This window comes from Scyliorhinus torazame, chromosome 11 (genome assembly GCF_047496885.1).
Source record: "Scyliorhinus torazame isolate Kashiwa2021f chromosome 11, sScyTor2.1, whole genome shotgun sequence".
NCBI classification, from domain to species: Eukaryota; Metazoa; Chordata; class Chondrichthyes; order Carcharhiniformes; family Scyliorhinidae; genus Scyliorhinus; species Scyliorhinus torazame.
In genome coordinates, this window is record NC_092717.1 from 182,594,167 (window position 1) to 182,610,994 (window position 16,828).

Genomic DNA, 16,828 nt, shown 5'->3' on the forward strand with positions numbered 1-16,828 from the left:
CCTTTGTCTACACGATATATTCCATCACATTTCTCCTTCTCTTTAGCTTTGGAATCATGCAGATTCAAAACGTTCACTTCAGATTCCAGTATCCACAGTATTTTCCTTTTATCTTTCCTTCCCCGTGTGCCATTTTGTCTCCCTACAGATAGTTCATGGATTATAATCTGCACGTCCAGCTTTAAAAGAAAGAAAGGGTTGGGTGCCTGAGAATTCACAGGAGTGGCATGGGTGGTGGAAGGAGGCTACGCGAGAGGCTCAAGAGACAGAAAGATAGCTGGTGTATTGAAAAAAAAAATCAGCAAGTGCAAATTATGATGCCAATACAAATAAAGCAATAGTAATTCATGAATTAAAAATTAAGTATAATATAAAAGGGTCTGCACAATTATAATTATTTTAATGCTGAAACTAAGATGGGGATGAAAATCTTGGCTCAGAAGATCACAAGGTTAACTCGGTCTCGGTGGAAATGCAAACTAAAAAGCCGAAAAACGCTGGTGGAAACTGGTACATTCCACCATTAGACAGAACATTATGCAAGAAATGGAAGCTTAACAAAAGAAATATCATAATTGTGGAGGACTTGAATCTTCATGTGGACTGGACATCAAATTGGCAAAGGTAGCGTCTAGGTGGATTTTTAGAACATTTGTGACAATTTTTAGATCTCGAATTGTGTCAAGAGTAAGGATTAATTAGCAATCTCAGTAAAAGACCCTCAGGAAAAAAAAGTAATCTAATATAACTAAACTGAATGTTAAATATCAGAGATTTAGACATACTCCAGGTCAAAACAAGAACCTTAAACCAAAATGTACACTTGGTATGAGGGTAGTGCTGGTTAAGGTTAATTGAGTAAATAAACCAAAGCGTTAGGACAGTAAATAAATAGTGGGAAAATTTTAAAGAAGAAACTTATACATTACAAAACAAAGCGAGGAAGGAAAGCAAGCTGTCAGGAGAATGCAAGAGTCTGTGAAGAGATATAGACATGTTAATTGAGTGGGCAACAAGGTGGCAGATGGAGCACAAGTTGACAGATGGAGCATAATTTGGGAGTGTGAGGTTATTCACTTCAGTCATAAGATCAGAAAAGCAGAATATTTTTTAAAAGGAGAGAAGCTTGTAAATGTTGAAGTTCAGAGAGAGTTGAGTGCACCTGCACAAGGAACATAAAGTTAACATACAGGTACAGCAATCAGGAAAGCAAATGGCATTTTAGCCTTTATTGCAACAAAGGTACAAGGAGGAAGTCAATCCAATTGTACAAGGATTTGGTGAGACTACACCCGCAGTTGTGAACACAATTTTAGACTCCATATTTAGGGATGGATGTACCAGCACTGCAGGTGATACAGCAAGGTTCACTCAATTCTTCCCTAGCGTAAGAGGGTTGCCCTACGGTGAGGCGCTAAATAAATTGGGCCTATAGTCTCCTGAGTTTAGAAGAATGAGAGGCAATCTCATTGAAACACACAAGATTCTGAAGTGGTTTGACAATAGACAAAGGTGGTTACCCTGGCTGTGGAATCTAGAACAAGGGGACAGTGTCTCAGGATAAGGTGTTGATCATTTAGGACAGAGATGAGGAGAAATGTCTTCAAAGGATTGGAAATCCTTGGAATTCTTTGTGCTAGAGGATTCAGGATGCTCCATTGAGTGTATTCACGGCTGAGAAACAATACTCCTAATTTTAGCACAAGTTCCTGGATGTTAATCATGAGGACATTGCAGGGTCAATTGGTCAGAATACCATTTCACTTACTTTTTCTGGTTCTTGCCCTTCAGATTCCTGAGTTTCCATCTTTTCCTCTTCAAGATCTGCTGCATAAAGCAAAAATGAAAACATCACAACATTTTGCACAACAATTTTTATGATTGCAAATACTCAGTATCTTTCCCTTACTGAACAGCGGAGAGCACCCAAGAGCCACCTTCATTTACCCTACAAAAACCACACTGAAATAGCTGCCATATAATCAACCATCCCAATCACCTCTTGTTGAAGGCATATTGGTAATTGCATGAATGTAAATGGTAAGCGACTGCATGCTATCAAACTGCGCTAGTCATCACAATCTATGCCCAGAACTGCAACCATACGCCAAGGCTCAATGGACAATTGAGAGCGAGAGGCTGGTTGACCTTCCCCCACCTGAACCCACTGGTACGGAAGTCAACTGTAGCTAATCTACTAACTGTACAGATCAAAGCTCTGACTTGATGATGTGTATCATTTAACTGTTGGGGTATTTTGGTTTTATATGCGTGCATATTACTTTGGTGTTGATGAGTTCTTTATGAATTCTCACTTGGAGATTTGCCAATAGCCTCTTATCCTGCTGTTTTCTTACTGGTGGGCATATCCCCTAAATGAGAACAGTGAAATGTTATCAGCAACTTCAGATATATAGAAACGAAGGAGGACGTGGATTTATTGTTGTCTAGGAATATCCTCGTTACCAGCTTAATTCCACATAAATCAGTCAAACTAGCACAAAGATTAGAGAATTCTAAATATTAATTGCATCAAACCTAAATACTGATTTGAAAAATGAAATTAGATTTAGAGATATCTAGGTTTAATAATGATTTACTAGAAATATATCAATCAAGCTGTTATATGATCTGCTTAACCGTAATCAGTGAAGATGCTAGAAAAACCATGTGACTGACTATCTGTAGTTGACAAATGAGACATGGCATGGCCTCGTGCCAGTGCAAGTCACACTTGAGGTTTAATTACAGACCAAATGCTACAAAACCATAAAGGTTCAGAGTCCAAGTCTGGCACAATCATAGTCCCTGGTAATAGTAGTACTTGATGCCTATGACTCAGAAGGGAGTGAGAAATTCCTACTGTGCAAAATAAAACAGCAGTGAGGTTTCAAATAATCAGCTCTATATCCTAAATTACTTCGGTTTGCAGCACCTTATAGGAGAAGCAGCCATTCCCTTAAGATGCGAGTTATAGCTTGACATAACACCCTCTCTTACCTCAAATAAATGGGCAAAGAAAATATCTTCAGGCACCCCAGTACCTCAGGAGACAGCCATAAAATTTAATGAAATAACAGGAAAGCTATGAGGAGGACCAAGACATTACATGACCAGTCAGGACACAACAGGAAAAGACATCAGTAAATGACCTTCGATACCAAGCAGAAACCAATCACTCACCACTAAACCAATCATATGCTGACTGGGCCAGAGTTTAGGAAGACAACTGAGTATGCACATGAAGTGCATCTAAGCAAGAGTTAAAAAAACACCAGCTTTCAGTTGGCAGGTGCACTGAATTGGAAACTAAAGACAAGAGCATGTTTTGAGGGCATGAGTGCATGAATGAAGACCACATGCTACTTTGCACCCTTGGCAGTGAATCAGGAACCATGTTGACCCAGTGAAGCTGCTGCCTAGATTTGTGCCGAAGTACTTCTTATTGTTCAATAAAGTTACATCACTAAGTTGCATCTTATTGGTTGAATTGTTAAGTCTCAATTCAGGGCACTCGTGGATTTGAAGGTTAAAAACTCCCAAAAGTCTTACAACCACCTACATACACATATTGAAATAAAAGCATAGCAAACTTCCACCTATTGCAACCATTTGAGGTGGTTCTTTTGTTCTCAAGGCATATGGTATTACTATGCATGATTTTAAATTTGGATAGTAATTAATTTACTGTGAAACGGACTAGTCAGCTCTGGCTCTCATGGTTATCACCCACGTTTAAGTCACGAGGTACTGGGTTCAAGTTCCACTCCAGGACTCCACAAAAATCTATACTGACACCAGATTGAGGACTGCACTGCTGAAAAAAAGAGACATGCTGTCAAAACCTATCATCTTGCACTCATCAGGATAGCTCCCAAGAATTTTCCCAATAGGTAACAGGGGAACAAGTTACACTGCATGAGAAGAGAGTTGGATTGGTTGGCAATGGGACTCTGAATGGTGGAGGCCTTCCCATGGAAAATGCTGCATGGAATAGTTAACTGCCCAGCCTGGTTTAAATTCAAACTGGGCAGGTCAATTCTGATTGGTCAAGACATTACCCTGGGAAATGAACGTTCCCCTAAGCTTTTGGTTAGTTGAAACAAGGCACCAAATATCTCATGGCATGATACTGAAGAGCGGAGGTGTTATCCTCAGGGTTTCTGCTAACATTTCTCCCTTAACCAACATGACTATAAAAGAATATCTGGTCACTGTCACATTGCTGTTGAGAGTTTGCTGTGTGCAAAGTAATTATTTGGCTCTAAATCACTAAGATGCTCAGTGTTTGTGAAAAGCACTACTTAAAACTAGTGAACAGTGCAGTATAGTTTTATTTCAGTTTTAAAATCAGGATACATACTCATGCAAGAGAATTATTTTTTGTGACAAGTATATTTTCAGCTGTATGGACGAAATTGCACCAGTTAGCACTCAAATACAAAAATGTATTTTTTGCAATAAGGAGGAAATGTGTACATTTTATTTACACTTCGCACTGGCACATGGAAGATCTTGTGTTTGTGATTGTGCAAATAATTTTCAGCTGAAACGTAAACCATAATTTCACTGTGGAAAATGAAAATGGACTGATGGTCCATTCTGCTGAACAGACTGCCGGAAACAAAAACTCGAGCCCAATATGCCGGGTCAATGGTGACCAGAACTGGACACAACTCCAGCTGTTGCCTCACAGTGTTTTATAAAGTTCCATCATTGTATCTCTGCTTTTGTATGCAATACCTCATCCAATAAAGGAAAGCATTCCACATGCTCGCTTGTCCACCTGTCCTGCCCCCTTCAAGAACCTGTGGACATGCAGTCCAAAGTCTCCTACTTCCTCAACCCCTCGCAATATCTTCCCTGCTTATTGAATAATTCCCTTACTTTGTTTGCCCTCCCCAAATGCATTACCTCGCACTTTTCCAGATTGAATTCCATTTGCCACTTCTCTCCCACTCAACCAAATCATTGATAGCATTCTGGACTGGCTGCTATCCTCTTCACTATCAACTACACGGCCAATTTTTGTCACCTGCAAATTTTCCAATCATGCCACCCATGTTTAACTCTCATTCATTAATATGTACAACAGGGGACTTCCGGTTGCGGCAGGGATAAGCTAGCCGCACGTTTCGGCGGCTCCAGCTCCGACGGAACTTCGGGCTCTTTTAAGAGCCCCAACGGGGACTTTGCCGGCCGAAAAACCCGGTGCGAGGCGCAAGGGAAGGGAGTCCCCCCCGAACGACGGAGGGAAAAACCGGCGGCGGCGGCTGCAGCCCGAAGGATCTGCAATCAGAAGGTCAGAGGGAGTGGAACAAAATGGCGGCGGAGGAATCGCAGGTGACATGGGGGCCTGAGCAGGACGAGGTTGTGAGACGGTGCGTGGACCTGCTGAAGAAGGAGGTAATGACCCCGTTGTTACAGGCAATTGAGGGGCTGAAGGAGACTTTAAAGACCCAGGAGACTGAACTTTGCGTGGTGGAGCAGAAGGTGTCAGGTATTGAGGACGAGGTCCTGGGCCTGGCGGTCAAGACTCAGACGCACGAGACACTTCATAAAAAGTGTGCTGACAGGATTGAGGCCCTTGAAAATGGAGCACGAAGGAAGAACCTTAGGATACTAGGTCTCCCGGAGGGTGTGGAAGGAGTGGACTGTGGAGCATACGCAAGTAAGATGCTGAGCTCACTGATGGGTGCTGAGGGCCCTGCGGGCCCCATGGAGGTGGAGTGGGCAAATTGGATCCCGGCGAGAAGACCAAAAGCGGGAGAACCACCGAGGGCGATAATCGTGCGATTCTACCGCCTTAAGGACAGAGAAGAGGTCCTGAGATGGGCTAAAAAGGTGCGGAGTAGCAGATGGGAGAATGCTGTGGTAAGGATCTACCAGGATTGGAGTGCGGAGGTGGCGAGAAGGAGGGCGAGCTTCAACCGAGCCAAAGAGGTTTTGCACAAAAGGAAGGTGAAGTTTGGGATGCTGCAGCCGGCAAGACTATGGGTCACGCATCAGGAGAGACAATATTATTTTGAGACGGCGGAGGAAGCATGGCCCTTCATCAATGAAGAGAAACTGGACCGGAACTGAGGGACTGATGCTGCAGGGAACTGTTATTGTTGTTATTATTGTTTTTGTTAATGGGATGGTGAAAGTTAATCGAGAAGTAAACAGGGAAGAGGGGGGGTCACTGGGGAAATGTGGGCGCCGGTGAGGGGGAAGAGGCGGGACATAGTCGGAGAATGGGGAAGGAGAGGGGGAGGGGAAAGGGAGCTGCGCCATAAGAGGGGGGCCAGGTAAAGGGATGTTCCCGTGCCAGAAAGAATAAGGCGGGAAAACAGGCGCAAGGCGGATGGGAGTTCCCTCACACCGGGGGGGGTCGAGGAGCAAGCAGGAGTAGCCGGGGTCAGTTGAAGTCAGCTGACTTACGGAAGTGATATGGGGGGAACAATCAAGCTAGATAGGGATCTAGCGGGGGGGGGGGGGGGGGGGGGAAAGAGACGGACAACTGGGTTGCTGCTGCGGAAATCCAAAAGGAAATGGCTAAAGAGAGGGTGGTCGGGGGCGGAATGCGACGCTGGGGGAGCGAGCGGGAGCGCGGAGGCGGGATATGGGACTGGCCTAGAGAAGGTAATGGCTAGTCAACACGGGAGGGGGGCAGGTAGCCCCCCAGTGAGGCTGATCACGTGGAACGTGAGAGGCCTGAATGGACCGATAAAAAGGGCCCGAGCGCTCGCGCATTTGAAAGGACTAAGGGCAGACGTGGTTATGCTCCAAGAGACGCACCTAAAGGTGGCGGACCAAGTTAGGCTAAGGAAAGGATGGGTGGGACAGGTGTTCCACTCAGGACTGGACGCAAAGAACAGAGGGGTGGCCATTTTGGTGGGGAAACAGGTAGCATTTGAAGCAAAGACCATCGTAGCAGATAGTGGAGGTAGATATGAAATGGTGAGTGGTAGGCTGGAGGGAATGGAGGTCGTGTTGGCTAATGTGTATGCCCCAAATTGGGACGATGCGGGGTTCATGAGACGGATGCTGGGGCGTATTCCGGACCTGGAGGCAGGAAATTTGATTTTAGGAGGGGACTTCAATACGGTGCTGGACCCGGGGCTAGATAGATCCAGCTCAAGGACTGGAAGAAGGCCGGCAGCGCCAAGGTACTTAAGGGGTTTATGGACCAAATGGGGGGAGTGGATCCATGGCGATTTCTTAGACCCAGGGCTAGGGAGTATTCCTTCTTCTCCCACGTCCATAAAGTGTACTCCCGGATAGATTTTTTTGTTTTACGAAGGTCGTTGATCTCTAGGGTGGAAGAAGCTGAATACTCAGCCATAGCGGTTTCGGATCATGCCCCACATTGGGTGGACCTGGAAGTAGGAGAGGACAGGGAGCAGAGAACACTCTGGCGATTAGATGTGGGACTGATGGCGGATGAGGGAGTGTGCGCAAGAGTGAGGGGGTGTATCGAGAGATACCTGGAGGTCAATGACGACGGCGAGGTCCCTGTGGGAGTGGTCTGGGAAGCACTAAAAGCGGTGGTCAGAGGAGAGCTGATTTCTATTGGGGCCCACAAAAGGAAAACAGAGGCCAAGGAAAGGGATAGATTACTGGGGGAGATTTTAAGGGTGGACAGGGAATTTGCAGAGACCCCGGAGGAGGAGCTGTACAGGGAGAGGAGACGACTCCAGACCGAGTTTGACCTTCTGACCACCAGAAAGGCGGAGGTACTGTGGAGGAAGGCACAGGGGAGGAGGTATGAATATGGGGAAAAGGCTAGTCGCCTGTTGGCGCACCAACTGCAAAAGAGGGCAGCAGCGAGGGAGATAGAGGGAATTAGAGACGAAAAGGGAGACACGGTGCGAAGAGCAGGAAAGATAAATGAGGTGTTCAAGACCTTCTATGAGGGACTGTATAGGTCTCAGCCCCCAGAGGGAGAGGAGGGGATGCGGCAGTTCCTGGACCAATTGAGGTTCCCGAAAGTGGAGGAGCAGGCGGTGGCAGGCCTGGGGGCGCCGATTGAGGTGGACGAGGTTATTAAGGGACTGGGAAGCATGCAAGCAGGGAAGGCCCCGGGGCCGGACGGGTTCCCGGTGGAATTCTACAGAAAATATGTGGACTTGTTGGCCCCGTTGTTGGCGAGGACGTTCAATGAGGCCAGGGAAGGGGGGACACTACCCCCGACAATGTCGGAGGCGACGATATCGCTAATTTTGAAGAGGGACAAAGATCCGATGCAGTGTGGGTCTTATAGACCTATTTCACTATTGAACGCGGACGCCAAACTGCTAGCAAAGGTGCTGGCATCGAGGATAGAGGACTGTGTCCCAGGGGTGGTGCACGAAGACCAGACAGGGTTCGTAAAAGGGAGACAATTGAATGTTAACGTGCGACAGCTATTAGGGGTGATAATGATGCCCTCAGTGGAGGGGGAGGCAGAGATAGTGGCGGCAATGGACGCAGAGAAGGCATTTGATAGGGTGGAGTGGGAGTATTTATGGGAAGTGTTAAGGAGGTTTGGGAACGGGTTTATTCGCTGGGTTAGACTACTTTATGGGGCACCAACGGCAAGCGTAGTTACAGGTCGACATAGATCGGAGTATTTCCGATTATATAGGGGAACAAGACAGGGATGCCCGCTGTCTCCATTGTTGTTTGCGTTGGCAATTGAACCTCTGGCCATGGCGTTGAGAGACTCCAGGAAATGGAGAGGGGTGACTAGAGGGGGAGAAGAACACAGTCTCGTTATACGTGGATGACCTATTGCTATACGTGTCGGACCCAGCGGGGGGGATGATAGAGGTTATGCGAATCTTGGAGGTTCGGGGAATTTTTGGGGTATAGGTTAAACATGGGGAAGAGTGAATTATATGTGATACATCCAGGGGACCAGAGTAGAGAGATAGAAGGCTTACCGCTAAGGAAAGTGGAAAGAAACTTCCGATACTTGGGGATTCAGATCGCTAGGAGCTGGGGAACCTTGCACAGACTTAATCTGACACGGCTGGTAGAACAAATGGAGGAGGACTTTAAGAGGTGGGACATGCAGCCTTTATCGCTGGCGGGCAGGGTGCAAGCAATTAAGATGATGGTCCTCCCGAGGTTCTTATTTGTATTTCAATGTCTCCCCATTTTAATCACCAGGACCTTTTTTAATAAAATAGATAGGTGCATTACGAGCTTTGTGTGGGCAGGGAAAGTTCCGAGAGCAAGGAGGGGGTTCCTTCAGCGCAGTAGGGACAGAGGAGGACTGGCACTACCGAACTTGGGAGATTATTATTGGGCTGCCAATGTGGCAATGATACGTAGATGGATGATGGAGGGTGAGGGAGCGGCGTGGAAAAGGCTGGAGAGAAGGTCCTGTAAAGGGACGAGTCTAGATGCGCTGGTGACGGCACCGCTACCGTTCTCACCGAAAAAGTACACCACAAACCCGGTGGTGGCGGCAACACTGAACATATGGGGACAGTGGAGGCGACAGAGAGGGGTGCGGGGAGCCCTGGTGGGGTCCCCTATCAGGAACAACCATAGGTTCGCCCCAGGAAGAATGGATGGAGGATTTCAGAGCTGGTACCAGTTGGGAATTAGGAAGGTGGGAGATTTATTCATAGATGGGACTTTTGCGAGCTTGGGAGCACTGGAGGAAAAGTATAAGTTACCCCGGGGGAATTTCTTGAGATATATGCAGGTGAGGGCGTTTACTAGACAACAGGTGAGGGAATTTCCGCGGCTCCCGACACAGGGGATACAGGACAGGGTGCTTTCAGGGGTGTGGGTCGGAGAGGGCAAGGTGTCAGAGATTTATAGAGAGATGAGGGAAGAGGGGGAGGAGTCGGTGGGCAAACTAAAAAGAAAGTGGGAAGAAGAATTAGGGGAGGAGATAGAGGAGGGTATGTGGGCTGATGCCCTAAGCAGGGTAAATTCCTATTCCTCATGCGCCAGGCTTAGCCTGATTCAATTTAAGGTGCTACATGGAGCACACATAACGGGGGCAAGATTGAGCAGGTTCTTTGGAGTGGAGGACAAATGTGGGAGGTGTGGCGGGAGCCCGGCAAACCACGCACATATGTTTTGGGCGTGCCCGGCATTGGAAGGGTATTGGAAGGGAGTGACTTCGCAGGTGGTGAAGGCCCGGGTCAAACCAGGCTGGGGGTTAGCTCTATTTGGAGTTGCGGAAGAGCCGGGAGTGCAGGAGGCGAAAGAGGCCGATGTCGTGGCCTTTGCGTCCCTCGTAGCCCGGCGCAGGATCCTACTCATGTGGAAGGAGGCGAAACCCCCCGGACTGGAGGCCTGGGTAAACGATATGGCGGGGTTTATTAAACTGGAGCAGATAAAGTTTGCCCTGAGAGGATCGGCTCAAGGGTTCACCAGGCGGTGGCAGCCATTTCTCGACTACCTAGGGGAACGTTAGAGGGAAGACAGATGACCAGCAGCAGCAACCGGGGGGGGGGGGCTTAGTTGAGTATAGGTCAATAGAGTGCGAGGTTTTGTTACTTGTATATTATTATTGTTAAAAAGTTAAAACATTTCTGTTTTGTTATAGTTATCGTTTCGTTTGTTTTGTAAGCGGGAAAAATGTTGCTATGGGGAAAAAAATTTCAATAAAATATATATTTTTAAAAAATATGTACAACAAACACCAAGGATATCAATGCTGAACCCTGTAGAACACGACTGGAAACTGTTTTCCATTTGCAAAAATATCCATCGATCCCTTTGTTCCTGGTCACTGAGCCAACTTTGGATCCACCCTGTCAATTTCCTCTGTATCCCATGAGATCTCACTTTTCTGATCAGTCTGTCATATGGGATCTGTCAAATGCTTTTCTGAAATCCATGTAGATAATATCTACTGTACTGCCCTCCTCAATCATCCTTGTTATTTCCTCAAATAATTTGATTAAGTTAGTAAGACCTAGGGCAGCACAGTGGTGCAGTGGTTAGTCGAGGTCCCAGGTTCGATCCCGGCTCTGGGTCACTGTCCTTGTGGAGTTTGCACATTCTCTCCGTGTTTACGTGGGTTTCGCCCTCATAACCCAAAAGATGTGCAGGGTAGGTGAACTGGCCACGCTAAATTGCCCCTTAATCTTCCCCGAACAAAATTGTGCTCACTATCCGTGATCACCCTCTTGTGCAAAAAAAAAAAAAAAAAAAAACTTGCCTCACACATCAGTTCTAAACTTTTCCCCATGCACTTTAAACCTATAAACCATGTCCTCTACTACTTGATTCTCCTACCCCAGGAAAGGGCATCTGGCTATCCACCCTGTCCATGCCACTCAATCTTGTAGATCTCTATCAGGTCACCTCTCAACCTCAGTCGTTCCAGTGAGAACAGACCAAGTTTATCCAACCACTCCTCATGGCTAATGCCCTCCATACCAGGCAATATCCTCGTAAGCAACTTCTGTACCTTCTCTATAGCATCCACATCCTTCTGGTAGTGTGGCGACCAGAATTGTACACAATATTTCAAAGCCTAACTAAGGTATTGTGCAGCTGCAACATGACTTTTTATATTCAATGCCCCGACCGATGAAGGCCAGCATGCCATATGCCTTCCTGTCATCCATGTAGCCACCGACACCCGAAGTGAAGGTACAGGAATTGGAGGGGACTTTAGAGGTGCTGGTGTTCCTAAAAGTAGTTATGGAGGTTTTTGTTAAAGAAACTTCACTGAGTGCAGTGCATGTTGTTTGTTTTGGATAAGTATTCATCAAGACACAAGACAGATCCGGGGCAGGATTCTCCGTCCTGCCGCACCAGAAAACTGGTGCGGCGCACCCCCGCCGATGGCAGGATTCTCTGCCCCACCAGCCAGCAAATAGGATTTCTGTTGGGAAATCCCCAGGCGTGGGTGCGCTGCCGGCACAACGGAAAATCCCGACAGCGGACAATCCAGCCCCATGCGTTTTGTTCAAAGTAGTGCTGCAAAAGATGTACCCCTCCAACAATACACACCCTCAATAGTGCACCATAATGCCAGCCTAGATTTTGTGAAGTTTCATCAAAAGCATTAATTGAGATGTTAGGTCTTGATTGGGGTAGTTGAGAGGCATTAGCTGTACAGCAAATAATGTTTTTAAAAGTTCCAAATCTTACTGTTCGATCAGTGTTAGGTGTTTCAGGATTGGGCATAATCACGATGGTCCATTCTGTTGAACAGTGGCGGTAACCTTCGGAGAATTTCATGTGTCATTGTGATACACAAAGTAACTACGAGCTCAGGGTGGCTGAACTCTTCAGGATAAGAGAAATATGGGGTTAAAATTTATTTTCCGTAGAAGAGAGAAGATAACTTAACCCCAAATATTCACAATTTCTCCTGGGACGTACAGAGTGGAGACAACACTACAGGGTTGTTGTAAAAACGTGCCTCAGGGTCAGAAAGCCATAGATTTAGTATAGTTAGCAATTTTAGCTCAAGCTTCGTATGAACTGCTACAAATGGAAAATGCCCCCACCATCACCACAAAAAGAGAACTGAGTCATTCAACTCACTGGGACATCTGGCAGTGCACCAAATGGCTACCATCTTTCTCTCCAGAGCATTTTAAGTGCTCCAATAAATTCCTGAAACATAGTTTTTTTTTTATAAAGTACTTTACAATAAGTATTTCATTGCAACCAGACTACTAAAATAAAAATCAACGAACAATGGTGGGGAAACTCAAGATTTGCATATTCAACTACTTAGATATTATTTTAAACACGGTGTTGTTTGACAAGCTGGACAGCACGGCTGGCAATTGTTAACCGAAGCATCATAGTCAACTTGAACATGGACAATGCTCCGCAGCTCATCACTTTCAAAACTACACATGCAAAAAAGCTTTCAAACAAACATCATGTCTCTAGAATTGAGAACAGGAAAAGCATCTCAACAGCTCACTTTGCTGCATGCAGATGCCAGCATATCAGAGCCAATTACCCAGCTGCACTTTGATGAGGGAGGATGGTTGAGCTTTTTCGACTGGTCAGGCCAAGCGTGATGAATGGGACATGAAAGTACCACAGCAAACGCCAGCTGGCAGGAAGCTACCTCGCTCTCATGAACACCATTACCAAAGGCTTTTCCGCCTCTGAAAGAATGCTGTATGTAGGCGGTTCTGAATAGCGTGCATCAGTATAATGAATGGTCATAAGAAAATGCAAAACCTGAAAGCCCAGCCTCTCCCATACAGTAGCAGAGCATTTACAGTAAGATTAATTTTCAAATGGTTGTATCTTCAATGTTTAGGTTCACGTGGAAAAGTCACAACTCACCAAAAATGTATTGGAAACAATGAAACTTTCCCAAAGCACAAGTCTATCTTCAAAAGAAAAGAGAAAGTAAAAGTATGATGCAAAGGAGACACAAGCACCTGTGCAGGGCCAGTGAGAGGCCAATGCTTGCGGAAGCTTGCACCAGGACAGAAGGTGAAAGTGGGATTAATTTAAAATTCATTTAGCCAAGAGGTGGCACTGGCACTGGCACATCGGACAAAATAGCCAATTGTGCAGTGAACCTCAATGGTGAATATTCATTTAGGGAAGGGATAGGTAGTGATAACATAAAAGGCAAAGATAACAAAAAAATAATTGTTTAATCACTTTGTTTGTCACCCACTTCACCCACCCATATGAAAAAAAAATCAGCAGATCCTAAACTGTGATGCTCATACCCTACCTCACACTGAGTTCTGCTCCCCTACCACTCCTGCCCTCAGTGGCCAACAATAGCTCACAACCCAACAGCAACTTCTTTTTTATTAAAAACTCTTTTAAAAATACCTCAATGGTTTGACCTCCCAATCGCTATAAACTCCCCTGCCCAATAACCATTCAAGAGCGGTGTTCCTCCTACTCTGGCGTCTCATGCATCCCTGATTTTCTTCGCTGCATTGTTGGCGGCTGTGCCCTTCAGCCATTTAAAGGCTGATTTCAGCTTATCCACCACTCTTCCCTCTTTCAAGAAAATTATTAAAACGTACCTCTTCAGCCAAGACGATATCTGCCCCAAATCAAATGTCACCTGACAATGTTCCTTTGAAGCACCTGGGGATATTTTACTAATAAAGACAGTACAGTACATAAATGCAAGTTGTGGCAACCTCAAAAAGAAATCACAGGACACATGAACAAGTGGAATACCTAAGCCTGTTCTGACATTCCGTTAGGTCATGGTTGATCTGTACCACAGTTTTGATACTCATTTCAACAAACCTAATAAAAATCTACCAAAAAAAAAAATCAAATTTCAGTGGATGGCCTTCTATTGTACTGGAGCTCCTCCACCAGATCTCAATTACTTTGTAATCTTCAAAATCAAGAGGATTATATCTAGAAGACTGGAGTAGAAACACACAGAAGTTATGCTGTTATGCAAATCCTGGTTAGACCCCACTTGGGAGTACTGAGAGCAGTTCTGGGCACCACCTTAAGAAGAATACATTAGCCTTGGATGGAGTGCAACATAGGTTGACAAAAATGATACCTGGACTACAGAGGTTAAGGTACACGGTGCGATTACACAAATGGGGCCTCTTTTCACTAGAATTTAGAAGGTTAAAGGGGATCTGATCAAAGTCTTCAAGATAGTAACAGGAAAAGACAGGGCAGATAAAAAAATAAACTTTCCAGTAGTTGGAGATTATAAAACGGGGGACATAGCCTACACATTAGAGCCAGACCATTCAGGAGAGATTTAGAAAGCACTTTTTCACGCAAAGGCTGGTTGAGGTTTTCAACTTTCTCCCACAAACACAGTTGAAGTGAGATCAGTTGTTAATTTTAAATCGGAGATAGACTTTTATTAAGCAAAGATATTAACGGATATGGGCCAATAGTCGTTATATGGAGTTCGGCCACAGATCAGCCATGACATCATTGAATGACATGGCAGGCTCGATGGGCTGAATGGCCTATTCCTGTCCCTTTGTTTCCTAATATTCTTCTGCTTAAAGGTTTTATCCAATTTCTTATTGAAGGTAATTTAAGTACTAAAAATGGAGGTGGCAGTTCCACTGATGTTAAAACTACTATGAAAAACCACACATGGTTAGTTTTCAAACCAGGTTGGGATCGGTTTCTGCCATTCTGAAAAGGTGAAGGCCAAAAAATAAAACTCACTGCATCACAAACTTAAACATTAAATTGCAATCAGGAAACGGAGACTCATTTTTAAAAAATGAACCGACTCTCAATTAGTTAGGCAGGAAGTCAATTAATTTATCGAGGGCACAGGAAAACAAATAAATGCAGCAATTATCAGCATGTCACTTGTACTCAAGTTAAATTAGCAGTCAAATGTCAATATTCCAATTTCAAGGAATCCACAGGAGTCAGCTTATGTCACAGATTTAAATATATTCAAGGATGATGACAAGAGCTGCAAAGGCCAGGTGGTTTTCATCACTGGAAAAAGCAGAATTGACTTTTCCCCTATAATGTGTTGAAGTTCCTGAATAAGCCCTCCCATGCTTCTTGTGGGGTGCAGTTCTAACATCTTGCAAGTAAATTGTGATGTACATTGGGAGAGGAGATTTCAGACAGACAACAGAACACAGCTGATTTTTCTTTGAGTGTCTCAAAAAAGCACAAATCAGCAAATGTGTTGTAATGGTCAGTGTTACACTTGTGTGGTATTTGCCCATCAATCACTGCAGCTCCAATGCATGTAGCACATGCCCATGATGCTCCACAACTGGACTTATCACTGCTAGCTACTGCATTCCTCCCAACAGCAGGTCATAAACCAACACTGAAATGTCAGGCAGGTCATCAATCCTACTCTTGACCAAAAATAATACATGTCATACGGATGGATGGGGAAGCAAAAGAAAGAAAAATCCTCATATTGCACCAATACCGAGCCATAATCATCACAGTTTGAAATGTAATTTCCCTGCAAGCCTTAAAAGGTAATTAAATATGCTGTCAATTATCAATAGCAGATTTCTAAAAAGTCATAATTACTGCTGGAACCCAAGACAAATGAATGTCAATGGTAGCTGTCCAAGGTAAGATGTGAATGAAAAAAATCTTTCCACATCTACAAGGTCAAGCAGACATCATTGGGACTGTGACCAAGTTAAAACGAAAGCGGAAAAGACCTTTTTGACAAAATAAGTGGCAATGGTGAAGAAACAAAAAGATGAATTCAGATGAGGGGTGAATGGATACAGCTGCCCATATCCAAAACAAAAGAATAAATAAGGAACAAGAAAAACAGCAACAACAACAAAAACAAATCTGAAATTGTTAAACTCAATGTTGAGTCCAGAAGGCTGTAGAGGGCAGAGTCGAAAGGATAGATGCTGATCTTCAAGCTTGCATTGAGCTCCTATGGAACACTAGCAGACTGAGGACAGAAAGACCAGAGCAGAAACAAGGTGCACAATTGAAATGGCGAGTGACAGGAAGGCCACGGTCATGCTTACAAATGGAACAGATTATTGAACAAAGCTATCACCCAGTATGTACTTGACCTCCCCAAAGGAAGCACTTGGAAAGAAGGTTACATTGTCGTCTGATATTTTTTCAACTACGAATTTTCCTCAGTGAAGTTGAGACGGTCGTCGACAATTTCTGACCTATTTCAGGGACTTTGGCTCTCACCCCGTGCCCTGCCTTCTGCAACCATGGTAAGTGTTGCCCTTGATCTCACCTTCCACCCTACCAATCTGTGTTAAACGGATTATCCTGATCTATTTGTGCCACCTCCAGGGCAATGCCACCACCAAACATATCTTCCCAACTCCCCCCACCTTTCAGCATTCCAAATGGACTGCTCCCTCCAATCCATTCCTCAGTCACTCCTTAATATCTTCTCCCTTTCCGATCGCAGCTTTTCATG

The 16,828-nt window shown here is 45.0% G+C and overlaps 1 protein-coding gene across 3 annotated transcripts in view; it reads right to left on the minus strand.

Moving 5' to 3' along the window:
* smarcc1a (SWI/SNF related BAF chromatin remodeling complex subunit C1a) overlaps positions 1-16,828 on the minus strand; it is a 288,801-nt gene that overhangs the window by 90,004 nt on the left and 181,969 nt on the right. For 2 of the 3 annotated variants that reach the window (XM_072468118.1, XM_072468116.1), the window contains exon 22: positions 1,769-1,827. In XM_072468118.1, coding sequence (XP_072324219.1) covers positions 1,769-1,827 — 59 coding nt within the window. The remainder of the gene's footprint in view (positions 1-1,768; positions 1,828-16,828) is intronic. The other variant, XM_072468117.1, reaches the window with a different exon arrangement.